Below are 18,232 nucleotides of genomic sequence, written 5' to 3' on the forward strand. Positions count from 1 at the left end.
AGGGAACAGTAATGTTGAAAAGCTAAAACAGAAATTAAAGTTGGCTTTCCCATTAGACTTGAAAAATGAGGTACAATTTTCATTACTATCAGTACAGACAGAAGTTGCCTGTACATACAATCCCTCTTACATTCCTGTAAAGTGTACATCAGTTCTCTTCAAAACTGAAACAAAACTCAAGATTCAAAGTTCTTACTCCTAAAGCAGAAGACCTCAACCACAAATACAGATAATCCTGATAACAAAGTTAGAACAAAATCAGGAGAAGTAGTTAAAATAATGAGCTTGTGCAGTTTTTCTAGATACTGATTCAGTCGGGGTTCTTTGTTTCTCAGTCCTGTCCCTAGGGTCTAACTGAAATCATCTGAACAGCTGTCACCTTGTCTCATGTACTTGTATGTTGTAGTTCACTGCTGAAACGACCGGCAATCTTAATTTTCAGCACAGAACTAGCCTCTAACCACCAGAGGCCACTGGTGTTCTTTGCCTTTTCCCTGCCTGTAGCTGGGCTGTAGTGAATAGTCAGCTCACAGGAGCCCCGGGCAAGGGTCACAGCAGCTTCAGTCCTCCTTTCTGGGCTCCAATGCTGCACTTCTGCAGAGAAAATTAAATACAGTGCACTTTTTACTGGCAGATAGAACAAGAAATGATCTAAATATTGCTTACCCAACCTTAGCCTTCAGGAAGAAATGAAACCTTGCATTCTGAAAACCTGATTTCATTCTTTGATATGATTAAATTTGGTAGCTAAAGGCAAGTTTTTAGATGTAACTTAATTAGGTATCTGAAACGCATTTGACTTAGAACTGATGAAAAAAATAGCTCCACACATTTGCAACAGAAGAAGATAAATGAATCAACAAAGTGATAATTAACATTCAACGATGAGAAAACTATTAAGTAATGTTTGCTACTACAGTTTACAGGTATCAGTACCCAGCCTGGCCTATTTTTTGGTCAGTGATCTGAAGTACCTGCTTAATACTATTTGTAATGTCACTACAGAAAGTGACATTAAAGTAATAAATGTAATAAAGGAGGACAAAGTCATCCAGCTTGCTTAACTAAGCCTACATCATCATATTAAATGTGTTTTAATACAGGCTACTGAAACACTATATGGTTTGAAATAAAGAAACTCGCCAGGTCCTGGATGTATACAATGAGGGGCGGAAAAAGGATATCCTGGAAAGCAATGAGAAGAACTTGAGCATTCTAACAGTTGAGTAACTAAGCAGCAGCAACCTGGTTCAGTGGAAAGTGTCTTTTGGATCAGCCTTTGGGTGAAAGACTGAATAGCCAAAAAAAAAAAAAAAAGAGGAGTTTTATCACTGTAGGCAGTAGTCTCATAGCAGTTCCCTTTGTACAGAAATATTTTAAAAGGGTATTTAAAAATTAAAAGGTACAGAAAGAAAATGTAACTCTGACAAAGCTTTAGAATCTTAAATAGGTCAAACTATTGAGATAATGAAAAAAGATTAATCAAGTCACCCACCAAAAGCAAGTGTTTTGTATTAAAAGTTTTATTTAGCAAGAAAGAGGTGTAATAAAAATCTCATTCTAGAAGCTGAAGCCCTATGAATTCAAAGATGACATACAGCAGCCTCTTTGGAGGCAATGAAAGCCGCCATGAAGCGCTGGAACAAGCCATCAATAAAAACATCTCCATCTTTATTGATACCTTTCCAGAGGGCACACTTCCACCGCACACAAGTTACAGGTGACAGAATTAAATACTATAGCTTATGATACCCAAAACCTGCTATTAAATGATCCAGCGATCTTTTATGACCCCCCCGAGATCTCCTCACGTAGTATCCGATGCAGGCAGCAGACTCAGGTCGGTCACAGGCCGACCGCTATTTAAGCGGCAAACCCCGCCAGCCCTAACAGGGATGCGCGCTGCGGGCAAACGCGTTTCTGGGGACGGGGTGAGCCCCATGTCCGCCGCGCACGTTATGCGCCTCTGGCTAAAACCAGAACTGCCGGAGGGCGCGGGAGGGGGGAAGGCAGGGGACGATCGCCCCCAAGGAACGGCGTCGCCGCCGCAGCTTTGGCCGAGCCCGGCCTGAGGCCGCCCCGCCTGTTTCTATGCTCTGAAAGGGAAACTTCAGCCCTCCTGCTGGAGCCACACGCACGCAGACCCGGCCTGCCGGCTCCTACAGTCAGGCGGGCCGGAGGTCCCGGCCGCGTCAGGCACTACCTCGCTCCGCCGGGACCCAGCGGGGGTCTACACCCACCGCCGCCCGGCGCATGCGCCGCCGTACCCGGATGTACCAACCCCCACCTCAGGCACGCAGGCACACGCCGGACGCCCCCCTCCCCCCCGGCTCCAGCGCATGCGCAGCCAAGCCTCCCTGCCACCGCCCCTCCGCGACTTCTTTCACGCCGCCGTATACCCCCCCTCCCCCCCCCCCGCGTCGGCGAGGCGCGCTCAGTGCGCCTGCGCCACCTGGCCTTGCCTTGCCGTGAGTTCGCCTCTTCCCCGCTCGCTCTTCTCCCCCCCTCCTCCGCCCCGGTGGGCCCATGCGCGCCTGCGCCAGCCCCCCCGCCTGGCGTGCTCCCGGAGCGCCGAGCCCCCGGCGGCCCGTGTGTAGGGCCGGGTTGGCTCTCTTGTCCCCGCCCCTCGTCCCCCCTTCACCAACCGCCGCTTCCTCCGCCGTTGCCAAGTGTGTGTGTGTGCGCGCTCGGGGGGGGTGGGTGGGGGGAGGGAGGGGGCAGCCATGCCGAGGGGGCGGCCTCCCAAACCCAGCAGGGAGACTAGCAAGGCCGGCACCGAGTCAGGTAAACAGCGCGGCCGGGCGAGCGCGATACGCGCCCGGGGGTGGAAGCGCGGGATTCGCGAGAAGGCGAAAAGCCTCCGCGGGCTCCGCATATAGTCCCCGGATATGGGGGAGGAAGGCCGGGTCTATTGTGTGAGTGTATAGGCGAGAGGGCGGAGGGGAGGGAGCCTGGCCCGGCCCTGCGGAATGATACCGGGCGGGCAGCTCCCGCCGCCCCACACGGCGCGGCGGAGGGGAGCCCTGCGGGCCCGTCAAACCCCGCGACCTGCCCGCAGCCTCTCGCCTCCCTCTCGGGGAGCGGCGGCTATAATGGCACCTCACCCACGGAGGGTGTGGGGGGAACTGGTGGCGGCGCGGCCGTTGCCTTCGCTTGCCGCCTCGTCGTGGGGCGGCGGCGAGGCTGCCGGCGGAGAAGGGTTTCTCGGCCCAGGCCAGAGGCCTTGCCTTCCTCTTCCTGCCGGCGCGCCTCCGGCTGCGGTGCGGGTGCTGGGAGCGCAGGTCCCGGCGCCGGCCTGGCTGGAGCTGGCGAGAGCCGGAGGAAGAGCCCGGGCGGGCTTGCGGCAGGCAGGACAGGAAGGCTCCCGAGTCCTTCCGCCGCTCTCTTCCTTCCCTTCGCACTGCTTCCCCTCCCCCCGGGCCAAATTAATGAGAGCTTCGAATAAAGGATGATAAAGGAGTGAAAATAAGATTAAACTCTTCCATCTCTCTGATTACAAGAAGGAGGGCTCTCTTTTTTTTGAGGCTTTAAAAAACACCTTTGTAGTCGTTTTCTTTGTGAGTATACATGTAAAAAAGAACTGGTTTCTTTCCCAAACATGTATTAGTCTGTCTCACACTTTACATCTTTGCTTGTGTCGTCGATGATTAGAGAATACAGGTCAGCATTGGTTTGATGGGCTTGGATTTTTTTGACAGCAGTTTGTAGCTAGTGAGTTTTATGGCTCTTTTGTGTAGTTCATTCCTGCTGATGTTACTAGGGATCTGTGAGTAGTATCTGAATAAAGCCTACAAACTGCAAAAATACTGTGTTTCGGGTAGACCTGAAACGCTCATCCGTGACTTCTCTTTCAGCACAAGCATGTAGCAGTGGCTTTTTTTTTTTTTTTTTTAACCAGATAGAATGGGGAGAGATTTCATAAAACATTCAAATACCATGGTTATTTCAGTCATGAAAAGTCAACTATTTAATATTTTCAGTATATATTTAGAATGTCTGGTTTTCTGAATGCTTACAGATGAGCTCTGGCTCTTCAAGAGGAATGTGTAGGTGAGCCTTCTGTAGAATACTTTTTGTAGAACTGAAATGTGCTGGCAGGCAAAAAAAAATAATGCTGTACTGTTACATGAGTGGGAAGTTGGGTAAAATGTTTTCTCCAGTATGGAAAGCCGGATGGGCCACAGGTTCCTACCAGAAGTTTTTATTGTATCTTATTTTTTTGTTGGAGCGGTTGATCTCAGCTTTTGAACACTAAATAATAAGCATATAAAAAAAGATGCAAAGAACTTTGGCTGTTACCAGTTTTGGAAGCTGAGGGGTTTTTTAAAGTTCATTTTAACTAAAATGTCTACTTAATTCTCTTAATAGTTCTTGCAAGGGTACACATGTATCATATGCGTGTAAGCTTCTGTAATAATGGCACGATGTATGAGTGAGAAAAAGATCAAGACTGAAACAAGCTGTCCAGAAAAAGCACCTAGTAGCTGTATCCGTTTTGCTTGTAGCTGGACCTTAATCTTAGAACCTTCCAATGGTAAGAGGTATGGCTGACAGGACTTACTGTGAATTTGATCATATTTTGTATTTTTCATTTATTTAATTTTTTAAAAAGAAATTTGCTAATTTATTTGTGAAATTGTTTCACAGAGATAGTTTGATTGCAGGCAGCAGTTTAAAATTACAAGGTCTAGGGCTACAACAGGGGTTCAGAGACTTCTGCAGTCTGCAATTGCAAGGACTCTGCCCTGTACAGGCAAATGCTGTGGGTTCTGGAGTCTTTGGTCCTTGACGTTTCAGCAGTTTGGGAAAACAGCAAAGTCAGTGTTGGCAAGCGTCACATTTTTTTCTACACTTATGTGGGGCTAAAAGAAGGTCATGAATGAAGAAGCTCTGGCTGAGCAGGACAGCTTGAATCTGGGAAATTTATGTTTTCAGGACATTTGGCTGTTTGTCCCGTTCAAATACAGGTTGACAGACTTGGAAAACTGATTGTGAATTCCATAGGCTTCACTTCTAGCAGGAGAAATTTTATTTAGAAAACAGTTGTTTACAAAAATAAATTTCATATCTTTTGCTTAGGAAATTTTACACTTTTAGGTTTTGTTCCTTTTTAGTGTGGTCCTCAGAATTCCTACAACCCTGGTACGCTAATGTCTTTCAATGGAAGAGAAGTATTGCTCTCTGTAGTTGTACAGTCTCTATGTTTGTGGTAATACAGCTTTGTTTGGAAGAAAATAAAGGTGAATCAGTAATGTTCTGTTGCACAGCTTCCTTAGATTTCTTTAAGCACCATGCATGTCAAATACTAGAACATGTTCTTTGTTCTCGGAAAATTAAATATGTTAGATAAAAAACTGAACTCTGGGCAGCAATAGTCAAACAGTATCTTGACCTCAACGGCTACTATTCTAAGAGAAATTTTTTTGCACTGGTAGTGTTTTCCCCAAACAGTTTTGCGATTCTCTCTTTTTTTTTTCTTTTTTTTTTAAAATTTTTTAAACTTAATTGAACTGTTCAAATTGGCCTCTGATGGGCATAAACTGAAACACAGGAGTTCTGTCTGAGCATAAGGAAACACTTTTTTGCTGTGAGGGTAACTGAGCACTGGCACTGGTTGCACAAGGAAGTTGTGGAGTCTCCTTCCGTAGAGATATTCAAAAATCATCTATATGCAATCCCGGGCAACTGGCTCTAGGTGGCCCTGCTTGAGCAGAGCAGTTGGACAAGATGACCTGCAGAGGTCCCTTCCAATCTCAACCATTCTGTGATTCTCTTTTGAGGTGGATGAAGTATAGGATATGATTCTCAAGAAGCTTTGAAAGAGTTAATCTTCTGTGGTTCGGGGTTTTGCTGCTCCTTGATTTTTGCTCTGGTTGCTTAACGGTGGTTGTATAGCAAATACTTTTACAGAGCTGCAGCGGGTCTTGGGCTCTTGCCTTTCTGAAAATTTCAGGATGAGACCTTGAATATATATGAAGCAAGAAGAATGCGTTAGAAAATATGCTACTCCATGCAGATGTTTTTAAAAAAAGAAAAGGACAAGCAGCTCCTTAACACATAATTGGTGTTAATACACTAATAACACATCTACCCAGGTTCTCGTGACATAGCCTCTAACCTGAGAAGGAAGTTTAAAAAGAATTATTCATGTGTATGGCCTCAGAGTTTGCAGTGTGGCTGCTGTGGTTCCAAGTAACACGCATTACAGCGTCTGAACTGTGAGAGTTTTAGGCCATGTGAATTTTCTGTAGTCTGTTGTGCATCGTTGCCAACATTCATTTGCGAACCACTGGCTGAGGGACAATTCTGTTTACTCTGTTCCCTTAGGAGCCTGTAAGACACTGGAAAGCGATTTCCACTGCTATTGTGCAGCTAAGGTAGCACAGAGAAAACGTGCAGGGGAACATTTATTGTGTTGTATTTATATTGATATATGTTTTCTCATGCCCCTTTCTGAATATATTTATTTCTCTGATTTAAGCTTGGATATCTTAGCAATGCTTTCTTAGTAATAATCCCTCAAACTGTTACCTTTACTTTTAGTTTTACTAACTGACTTTGCATAAAATATTTTGTGTGCTTTCTTTAAAATATTAGCATAATAGAAGATGCTCATTTAAAATATTTTTGGAGCTTGGGAGAAGTGCCTGAAAATTGAAAAGAAAAAGCCTTGAAACACACAAGTGTTTTGGAAGATGCAATATGATTTTGCTTTGAGAAAAGTTTTTAAAAGTATGGTAGGCCTCATATTGTAAGGATGTAATTTTGAAAAATCTTGCTCAACTCTTTCTTTTAATTGGAATTTAGCAATGAAGAGTTGCTATTAAGCTGGAATTGAAATAAATACCAAACTTTTACTGTTCAGTTAGATAGCTAATGAAAAGACAATGTTTGAAGACATATTTGTTATAGATCCAGAGTAATATTTTGGGTGCTTGTGGCTATTTTATTAGCTACTGTAGTGGACAAGGGTTTTCTGTAGGTCCTGCGGAAACTTAGGTGAAAACTTGAGACTTTGTCAGTGGTTCTTTCTGCTAATTTGTGACATTTTGTCCCAATAAATGTGTAGTTGTTACCATGAGTTGGTAGTCACTGCTTTGCTATTTCTGTTATTTCAGGTGTATGAGAAGCATTTTGAGGACGCTATTACTGTTGTTGCCCCCTCAGTTGTCTTTTCCTCCCCTAAATTTTCCTTTCCCATAGTGAAGGTCCTTTCTATTTGTACCAGTGCTGCTTGTCACTGTTTGAATAGCAGCAACATGAAATGAGCAGTTTTGACTTTCACAACTGTCTGATGATTTTAAAATAGCGGAAGAGGAATTCTTTGCACAGCAAAGTGAAATGTTTGCAGGCTGTACTGAAGCCGTTTTTAAGCCTAGAGTGTATGTCCTATATTTAAACCCAAAGGCTACTTTTACACAAGTTTAAACTTGAATTCCTTTATGAGGGCAGTTAAAACTGAGTATTTTGTGCCTTCAGAGGGCCTGAATTTTAACAGAATTCACATATGAAGAGTGGTAAATATTAAATACACAAAGATAAGAAACACAGAGAAGGCAATGTAGCTTTAAGTCAGCCTCTGCAGAGCTGGCTGTATTTTGTTTGCTACCTGTCAGTCCTCTAGCATCAGTTAGGGTGTGCGTATATTGAATTAGAGGCTTTCCATTCCGATTCTGTATTACTGAAGAAAAATGCAAATTGAACTCACTGGTTAAGTTTTCCCTGAATTTATATTATGTAGATTATTTTAGTAGTTGTGCACCAGGATTTTGTGTGGTGACCTCTGGCTGACGAGGGAAGAATAGGTGAGTGATGTCGTGCAGGCAAAAGAGGTTGTGGTAATGCTTCTGTGATGTGGGCTAAATCTTTTCAATACGATAGGTATAGGTAATTCCTTTTTAAAACATACAGGAGGGACAACTGCTCAAACTTTTGCCTTAGAAAAGATAATCTTTAGGCTTTAATAGTTATACTTTTGTTTGGTCATCTCACTGTTCTGCAGTAACAAAATCTAAGTTTATGTATGAGGGATATGTTGGGTCTCAGCGAGAAGAAGATAGACATAGATTACACTGGTGTACTTTAATTCCACATTAGTTCCTCTCTATACTTGAAATATGTCTATGCCTTTTCCCCAGTAATGTATACAGTTGAATAACGTATTTTAAGTTCTGGCTGTGTGATAACTTTTTCTGTCTGTTCTCCATAGCTATCTGCCAATTGCAGGTCCTCATTATTTTATTGCCTATTGCAGTTACGCTCATACCTTCATACCTCATTCATTCCTATGCATTAAGTACTACCAAATATAATTAAATTTCTATTTGAGACCTCTCATGTCTTTTTCTTTTGAGTTTTTCTGCCATAGTTGGATTGTGTTCACTCTCAGGGAGAGGGAAGATCATCTAGCAAATCATTTAGTTCATTCTGAAATTTCTGTTAACAGTGTAGTGGCTGGGCACAGGTAAGTATCAAGGTCTCAAGCATGAGACATCCAAATCATGTAAAAAGAAGCAGCTGAAAAATGCTAGCTTGGTATAATCATATGCAGCTGTCAAAAATGTGTAACTCCTGTTGTGGAATATTTAGCAATAAATACAGCAATATTTACCTGAATGTCAGATGAAGCTATCGGAGTTGGTTAAGGAAATGCCAGTTTTCAGTTACCTGTATAGATTAGGATGATGTGGATGGTATATCTATGTGGGGAGTTGACCCTGGCCAGCAATTAAGCACCCTCCAGTCACTCGCTCACTTCATTCTGCAGTAAGAGTGGGGCAGAGAATTGGAATAGCAAAAGCAAGAAAAAGCTTGTGGGTTGAGATGAAGACAGTTTAATAAATGAAGGAAAAACATAAAAAAACCCCAACAAACCAAGTGGTGTAAAGGCAAACATTCACCACCTCCCACAAGCAGACCAATGCTCAGTCTCTGAGCAAAGACTACCTTGGAAGGACTACTCCTGAGTTTGTATTGCTGACCATGAAATATCCTTTTGGTTAATTTGCATCAGCTGTCCTCTCCAACATCTCTCCCACCTCACTCTGCTCATTGTGGGGGCAGAGTGTGAAACAGAGGCGGCCTTCAGGCTGTACAAGCGCTGCTCAGCAACAGCTAAAATACTGGTCTGTTACCAGCATTGTTTTAGTCACAGATTTAAAACACAGCACCATATGGGCTGCTATGAAGAAAGTTAACTCCATCTCAGCCAGACCCAGTACAATCTATTTAGCATCTAACCAGCTATGATGGAGCTATTAATTCTGTGTCCCATCAGGCTTCTCTGCTGCCTACAGCTCATCGGTGTAACTGTGCTGTGCAACTTCTGGAGTCATCTGTGGTCCTGAAAGGAGTGCAGCTGCTTTGTGCTGGCAAATGCTGAGCAATTGGCACCTGGACATCACCTCTCGGCAGCATGCTCCTGGAAGCTAAGTGTCTGGACTGGTACTGCTTTAAATTCCAGACTGATTATTGACCAGAACATAATAAAACTACCTTTTCTTATATGATCAAATCTTAATTAATTTCTGGATTTTGGTCTGATATGTGGATTGAGAGTTGAGTCTTTCCCCTGCTCCTCCCTTTAGAAGTCGTGAGAAATGACTGTTTACTGTTTTTGTTTGAGTGCTGAGCTAGGTTTAAACTAACCTGATTCTTTTATGATTGCAGAACTAAGCAAAATGTTTTAATGATTCATTATTGTTTGTGTTCTGTGACTTCAAGTCTAGTATGAGGAAGCATCAATATCGCCATCCCTGTTTTGTTCTCTTGTCCTACCACTTCCTTTCCACTCATAAATTAGTAAATAGGTTTTGATAGGGTCAGACCCTTTTGTCCCTAAACTTGCCAGCTGCCATTTAACTTCAGTGACAAGTTTTCATCCATGAATTCCGTGAGCTTGAGAGTTGCATTCGCAGTGTCCTCTCAGTCGGGTGCGAGTAGGCTATTAGAGACCTAAGAAGGCTGTGCTGCCTTTACAGCTGAATGAGTCCATCTGCGCCTTGCAGAGAGGATTGGAGGCTGCCATGAGGCACAGTGCTGCTTACATAAGGAAGGAATGGTTGGGAGCGCTCTAATTCTGTCTTCCTTCTTCCACATTGAGTTGTCATCGGTGGCTTCTCGCAGAGAGCACCTGCTTGCTGACTCAACTCCCGAGGTCAAGTTTTCCTGAAAGCTGTATGGCAGAAATCTGTAGCTGAGTTGACCCGAAGCTTGATTGCTGCTGCTCTGAGACAATTAATTTGAAAAGAACTTAAAGGTTGTAGCATTAAGAGTATTTAAATAAGTCCATCTTCAAACTGAAAGTTTATTATCGTTGATAGTTACTTTGCAAATCTGATTCTGGTATTTTTGGGCACTTTGGACAAACTGTGAGAATACAGACAAAATGCATGCTTGACAGTGCATAATGAGCTAAATGTTCCCTGTTTAGTTTAATTGTATTGATACTTGACTGTCTCTCTCAAGCTGTGATGGAATAGGGTTGATTTGTGTTGCAAGTAGACAAACATGCAAATTGCAAAAAAAAAAGAAAATGACAGTAGCTTTTGCACTGCAGTTTCCATGCAGTTAATATTAATAAATGGCAGTATTTTAAACTTTGCAGCTGTTCAGTGAGGTTTATCGTTTGTTGTAGTGTGCAAACCTGAAAGAATCACTTATTTTTCAGGGGATTTGTTACTCTGATACTCATTTTGTGTTTTCTCTGTGTGCGTGTTGTTTATGGATGTCAATAAGTAGCTTCTCTCTAGTAAGAACATGCCAGTTTTTCATGTGATTTTGTTGACATTATATGCTTAATCAGTTAATGTCTTCTCTAACTAAAACCTCAAACTTTTAATTCTGTGTTGTTGACTGGAATGGCATTCTGTTAGTTCATTAACAGACAGCAAACTTGTGGTGTCATCTGGACAGAGTATATCTGACAATAAATAGATTGCTTAATCTGTGTACCTAATATTTATATTTTTCTGAGAGCGTAGACACCACATTAGCTATTTATGATAGGGTTGCTACTCTGATAAATGATGAATTGTGACCATCAAACACTATGTCACATATGTCAGTATTTTTTTGTTTCCCTTCGGTACACAGGGACAGTTTAAGAGTTGTGGGTTTTTTTAATTAACAAATTTCTCAGTGCATGTAAACATATAGAATCCATACCCCTCTGCCAACTTCTTGAATTGGCATCATCTGCGTGTTTTTGGGTATTCAAATATATTGGCCTTTCAGAGAGATTCAGTATTTTGCAGTGTTTCACTTGTTTCATGATCCAAGCTGATGCACCTAAAAGCATTTTTTCTCCGATACAAGGAAAGATGATTGCACAACTGAGTTTTATTGCTGATTTCCCTGAAATATGGTAATGTAAGTTATTACTTTGACTTGCTATGATATAGAGGTATCAGTGTAAATAGCATCTTCGTCTGGTTATTAATTCTTGTAACAAAAAACTCTGTCAAATTTTAATTTCATTTTTGTATTGAAATGAGGACAGACCCAAGTCATACTTTATGAGCCTGTGACACCTGCCTGAAAAGTCAAAATAGAGCTCACTTGCTTGTTACTTTTTTAATTGACAGTGTCTTCCCGTTTTTCTGTCTTCCCAATTCTAAACACAACATAACACTTTTGTCCTTGCTGTTATCCAATTGCTTGATTTCAGTAGGGATATTATTCTGAATACTCTCCTTGTTACTGGAAGAATAAGATGTCACTTCCTGCATCTTTAATAAAAGGGAGCTGTGCAACTCTCAGAAATACCCAGTATTTGGCTGGTAATAGAGGACCAAACTCTCTTGCTGAGAATACAAGTGAAAAAAGATTATTATAGTCTCATCTTTCCCTTAAGCTACTTCAGACATAGTGTTAATGAATAAAAGAATTCGTGTTTTAATTTTAATCTGCATTAGATCTTAGTCCAGCCCTTTGAGTGAAAGTGAAACAATTGAACTTTCAGAGTTCTTTTAAATCCAAACTGTATTTTTCTATTTTTCTATTTCTATTTTCTGTTCATACCGGCTGTAACTACTTAGAGCAGTCTTCAGCCTGATCTTACAATAGTTGAGCCTTTGAAGATTTCTGGAATCTAACCTAAATTGATTTGCTGTGCCTTATCCTTAAGGATTTCTGCAGTAAGAGTCTTCTACCAAGTCAAGACTGTCAACCTTAACAGTCCAGTTGCTGATTCTAGGGTCCAGTCCTGACTCCCAAATATCTTTCTTTTGCTCTCTAGCAATATGAAAGATAGGACCAAAAAAGCGTAAGATTTGGCTTTGGAAAGAGTTACGAAGATTTTCTATGAAAGAGTAATGCTTGAGATGTTACAGACATAAGCAATGAATTTTCTGAATGTGTGCCTTCTGTTTCTGCTTCCTTGGGGTCTGAGGGCCTTTAGGGAGGCGGAAAGGCTTACAGGCAGCTCAGGGTTTATGATCACCCAGGAACTAGTCTTGAGAAACTCCTGATGCTTCCGCATGGGGTGTGATGTGCTCAACTCCTCATTTCCCAATGTTTTTTGGTTCTTTCCTATGAAATATTTTAAGATTATGCTTCTGTTACCTCTTCCTGTTTATTTTAGTGGTGATGATTTCCTTCTTTTTAACGAAAAGCTGAAATATCTTCTTCCTGTATATCTCCGCATCAGGTGGTATGATTTCATACACTTATAGTCATCAAATTCTCGTCATCACAAGGATATATTAATTTTTCATTAACATATAGTTAATTTAAACTCCTTTTTGAATTCCAGAAGAAAATTCATAGCCTGTATTGCGGTTGATAGAGATATGATACACATTTTAATAAAAATGATATATAGAAATGTTACTGACCTAGAAAGTAAGTCATTTGGTAATATTATTCAGACGCTAGTGAACATGTTGCTTTTTCTGTGTTTCAAATTGTAGAGAATTTAGCACCTTTGATTATTTCAAAGTTACACTTTCGCTGCTTGAATTGCTTAGGCATTGTTTTTGTTTGTTGTCCGGTGTCTTTGATCTCCAGAGTGAATGTTTAAAGATAATAATCTCTCTGGTTCATGGAGAAGGTTTAAACGCCTTTCTAAAGTCATGGATTGGATCATTTTTCAGTTGTCAGTTTAAAGTGAGAGGTCAGGCCTTCATGGGGTTGAACAATTACTCCTTTTTCCAGGGGAAAGGAAAGCTTCTTGCATTACATTTTCATATAGTCCAAGTATTGAAGTATATTTTTCTTTCATCACTTCTTCTTGTCATGCCAATATTTACAGAAACTGATTTTGTGCCCTTTATTCTACTCAGGTATATTTATCACAAGGACGCTTGAAGGATGGTGTCTTGTAATTAAAGCTGTGCTTTTCAGCTTTTGAAGAATTGTGACCATTTCAGGGATGTTATTGATAGTGTGTGCATATCCTATGAATTTACAGCTGAGAATCCTTTAAAGGATGCAGTAGGCTTACGTTTATACATGTTAAAGATTCGTGATACTTAACCAAAGTATTTCTAACAGAAAGATGTATAACTAAACTTTGCAAAGCAGAAGTTAATTGGGTGACTTAGTCCAGAAATGGGAAGTATAAGTCTCCAGGACGTTGGTTTTAGTTGTGATTTCTCGCCCAAAATATCTTGTTTCCTAGAGCTTCCTCAACTACAAGCTTTTAAAGTTTGTTTATGAGAATTTTAGCAGGGCAGAAAAGGTGGTCAGGACATAAGGTACTGATATTTTTTTTTTTTCTTTTTTCCTTGTAAATGGTGTGTTGAATGAGACAGGACTTTGAGGTAGGTGTGGTACTGAGCAGAAATACTGTATGAATTGTAATCTTTGGTTTCCTCTGAGGAAGTGTAAACAGGATGCTGTAAACTTCTAGTTCTGTTGTTACTTCCTATGCCTAATTCTTACATACATGGTGAGAAGTATTGACTTTCTGAAAGGGAAACATCAGGCCTTGCGTGTGTAGATAATAAAATCAATGTTCCCTTTTTTTTTTTTCATCCTGTTGCATTCTGTTGTTAATACACTGTGTTGAGTTATGGCAGTGTTTGAAACTGAATTCTGTGAGGTTTTTCTCTTTAGTGTCCTTAATCTGCAGCACAAGTCAATTGATTTTTATTTTCATTTTATTAATGCTGCTTTGAATGATCTTACATATTTTAACCCCTCCTGTCAATTGCTTTTCTTAAAGTTTTTCTTAAATAAAGATAAATTCCTTAGTAATACAGTATCTTCTCAAGTGTAAAATGTATTTAACTTACTTGGATTAATATTTTCCTTATATCTTAAATATTTTTAGGACTGATTTCAGCCATTTGAGCAAAAGGATATAGAAGTTTGCAACTTGTATATCAAAAGCTGTGTGACTGTAGGAGTTCAAAACAAGAAAACTGTATGGACTTAGACTGGGTCTGTTAAAAAAAAAAAATTCCTTTTCTCCATTGAATTCATGTGTACACAGTTTGACTTGCAGTTTATCACATCTCTCTCAGCTATTTGAAACACTGGTGTTGGTTTTACAACTGTAAAGGTAACTAATAAAGGTTTTACATTGCCAGTAGTAGAAGAAAGAAAAGATGCCTAAATTTTTCTTAAAGAAAAAAAAAAGAGAGAGAGAAAGGAGTGGGGGAGGGCAGAAAACCTGTGTAGTCAGAACTACTGACTATGGCATATTAAAAAGTTTTTTTTAGAAACACATGATGTAATATTATTAAAAGTAAGCCCTGGTAGTATCTTACTCATACCTAGTTCATCTGGCAGCATTTTATTTTGTTGCAAACTTTTTATTTTGTTGCAAACTTGATAGGTGTTTATGAAGCACAGAAAGAATTTATTTCAAATTACTAGGAAAAGGTGATTATTTATCTCCTTAGCAACTGGCAGTTAGAGGATTGGATATATTCTGTTGATCCTGTGTCAATGGAAGGAATAATGTTGATGCCCGAGATCTTCAAGATCCCGTGAAGTTAGAATCATGTGTAAGTCAAAATCTTACAGGAGTTTGAATAGTTTCTGCTTCAAAGAATTCTGGTTTTTAGAATAAATTACAAATAAATGAAATGTGACTTCATACAAATGTTTTGATGCTTGTTTTGTAGATGATGTTCTGACATCGAATATAGAGAACAGTAATTTTCCCTACCAAGTACCTAACTTCCATAAGTGTGAGATCTGTTTGCTGTCTTTTCCAAAAGAGACCCAGTTCCAGCGCCATATGAGGGATCATGAGCAAAATGACAAGGTATGAATTTTAGTAGATATAAACTTAGAAAATACCAGTGTATATTGATATTTTCATATACTGACAATTAAAGCTAACACAAAACATTGTTTTCAGTTTTTTTTAATCACAACATTAATAATTACTACTTGGGGACCTCAGAGTTTTGTGAAGTTTCTCTTTCATGTTTCCTCATGTTTCCTTTGAGACAGGACCTTACTTTGATGCCATTTAGTTAGATTGTTGTTTCCAGTTCAGTAATTTTTAATTTTAGCCGTTCTCTTTGATTTATAAAATATTCAGGTAGATGAGAAAATGTATGGGTTTCTTTTAATCTGCAAAGTGATTCTACACGTTAGCAATAAAAAGAAAATAATGCTTATATTGATTAACTGGACCCCTCTAGTCTCTTATAGCGGTTTTCAATAATGTCAAGCAACCTAATCTAGTATGTATGTATTGGTGAGTAGATTAATGTCATCACTTTAGCTGCTTACAGATCAAATTTGGGAAAGAATGAGAAGAAGACAGATATGTGATTAAGACTGGACTGAGTTTTTAAATGAAGCTTTCGCCACAGGTTTCACCTGTAATCTGAAGCATTTCGTTTCTGTTCCTTGCTTTCTATTCACAAAGCTAAAACTGCTTTACATGTGATGGAAAAATAACTATTTATTACTGTTTGAGGTACCTGTAGATACAGATTAATTTTTACAAAATGTAGGACTTTGAGATGATAATTCATGTATACAAAGAACTACTTACACAAGTTTCAATGTTGTAAAGTTGATATATAAAAAAACGGCAGTTGGTATTGTTAAAACCTTGCTATTGCACGCTTCTGTAAGAGCCTTTATGTCTAAAAGTGAAGGTGCTCTTAGAGAATGAAAACTGATTGTGCAGATACCAACTGAAGAGCAGTCAATTGTAGCATAAACTAAGGTCTTTGCTTTGCTGGTTCGATTATTAATTTTGCTTAAAGAGAGTTCATGATCTCAGTTAAAGTAGGAAAATTTATTTCTGTCTCTTGTTCGTTCTTCTCTCCTGCTAACTTCACTCTCCTCAGACAGTCTCAGTTCTGAGTCTCTGCTTTCTTTAGTTCCCCTGCCGCCTTTTCCCATATGCTCTTGAAGTGCTGTATTTGCATTTTCAGTATTGAGATGCAAAGAAGAGAAAATAATTAAGAGTGGTGTTATTAAGGATCATTATCATATGTAGGTACTTGAATTGTTCTTTTTTTTATTTTAAACATTTTGATTTGTATGGTTATATGTGTCATCTAGGGTATATGTAACTTACGGGAAGATTGAATTTTGTCTTTATTTTTGTGGTTTTAACAAACAGCCTCACCGATGTGACCAGTGTCCGATGTCATTTAATGTTGAATTCAACTTGACACTTCATAAATGTACTCATAATGGTGAAGATCCTACGTGTCCTGTGTGCAACAAGAAATTTTCCAGAGTAGCCAGTCTGAAAGCTCATATAATGCTACATGAGAAAGAAGAGGTAATTCATTAAACGTCATAATTTAAATTTTGAAAAGACATATGGTTGTACTTAATCCCTCACCTATATGCTTTAGATTGGAGTATTGAATAAATGGTCTCATTCAGAAGAAATACTTTTAGTGGGGAGTCTGTTTTAATAATAGTAGCAGAAATTAATATACTGGATATAAGCAAGTGTTCCCATCCTGCCTTTACTAACAAAGAGAATCTGTGCATGTTTGATAGATATCGTGTCATATATGAACATCAACTGATTAGCTATTTGCAAATACTTCTATTTTGAAGCAATTTCTGTGATTTCATGTGCATTGATAAGCCCACATGTAATAGTCTGGGTGATCATTTTTGATGGCAGATGTCATGGTGAGGCACTCTCGCCATCTATTTCTTGCATCATGAAGCTATTCCCTTCTCTAGAACTCCCACCCCTTTTTTTGAGTGGTTGTTTTGCTTGAGAGGACTTCTTGTTCCTTCCCCTCTCACAATTTCTTTTTTTATTTTTATAAGGCATTGGTTAAATTCTTAGGAAACAGTTAATGCACAGTAGTATTTTGCACGCTTTATAGTCATTACTGCATTACTACAGTTGCCAGAGTTGATTGTACTGCCCAGAATACCAAGTTTTCAATCATGTAGTTACCTCTTCCTCCTGTGAAGGCTTTTTTAAAATTACACTTTACATTGGAGAATTCGAGCTGAGTCAAGTATGTAATTTTATTGCCAGACTTCTAATCATAAACATAACAATTATATGTTTCTCCACACCAACTACAGACAGCTTACAGCAGTTTTTAGCAGTAGGTTTGGGATGATAGGCCCATTTGCATTTTTGCCTAAACTAGGCAGGGAATACCATCTGTAGAGAATGTATTCCTTCTTTAATGTTGTTATCAGTTCACATTTTATCATGTACACCACTGAGTTAAAATGAGAGGACTTGAGTACAATTTTGTTGCATGTTAATGCATCTATAATGATACATAGTTTAATGGGTATTTATTGAGGATACTTAATTTATGAATTGCGAAAAACATCAGAATAAGGAAACTGAGCATCAAGAAAGGCGCCTAAAAGTGATTTTTAGTATTCTTTTCTATCACAAAGTGATTTTTCATCCACTTCAGCTGCTCTGATTTTGATACTTGGTACAGATGTCAGAAGAATAGGTTGTGTGATGCCTTTCAATCTAAAATGCAATCTGCAGCTTAAAAATTAAACTTACATTAACACCTTTCAATTGCTAATGAGTATGTTCTTGTAACACACTCTAATTCTGTGATAAAACGGATTAACATAACAATAAATTCACAGAGAATTGCAAGAATGTCTTTCTGGATAGTTATGCACTTGGCCTGTAGGAAAGCTGGAATTTGAACTTGAAGCAGAGGGTCTTGACGATGGCACTAGCTGTCATTCAGAAGTTTTTTATAATGTGCAGGATAGGAAGTTATCAGTGGAGTACATTCTCCCTCCTGTTTGCTATCAGTTTCTTACTCTTGCTGTTAGGCTGAAAATCTGAAAACAG

General features: G+C 39.7%; 1 protein-coding gene across 12 annotated transcripts in view; it reads left to right on the forward strand.

The window, feature by feature from the left end:
- Nucleotides 1–2,423: 2,423 nt before the first annotated feature.
- ZNF236 (zinc finger protein 236) overlaps nt 2,424–18,232 on the forward strand; it is a 92,986-nt gene continuing 77,177 nt past the window's right edge. For 9 of the 12 annotated variants that reach the window (XR_012672402.1, XR_012672403.1, XM_075142202.1 and 6 more), the window contains exons 1-3: nt 2,695–2,784; nt 15,075–15,217; nt 16,541–16,705. Coding sequence is in view for 10 of the 12 variants with exons in the window: in XM_075142202.1 (XP_074998303.1) it covers nt 2,724–2,784; nt 15,075–15,217; nt 16,541–16,705 (369 nt within the window). In the remaining 2 variants the exon portion in view is untranslated. Of the gene's footprint in view, nt 2,469–2,497; nt 2,670–2,694; nt 2,785–14,849; nt 14,955–15,074; nt 15,218–16,540; nt 16,706–18,232 lie in introns of those variants that run through there. The other 3 variants (XM_075142199.1, XM_075142201.1, XM_075142206.1) reach the window with 3 other exon arrangements.

This window comes from Calonectris borealis, chromosome 2 (genome assembly GCF_964195595.1).
Source record: "Calonectris borealis chromosome 2, bCalBor7.hap1.2, whole genome shotgun sequence".
NCBI classification, from domain to species: Eukaryota; Metazoa; Chordata; class Aves; order Procellariiformes; family Procellariidae; genus Calonectris; species Calonectris borealis.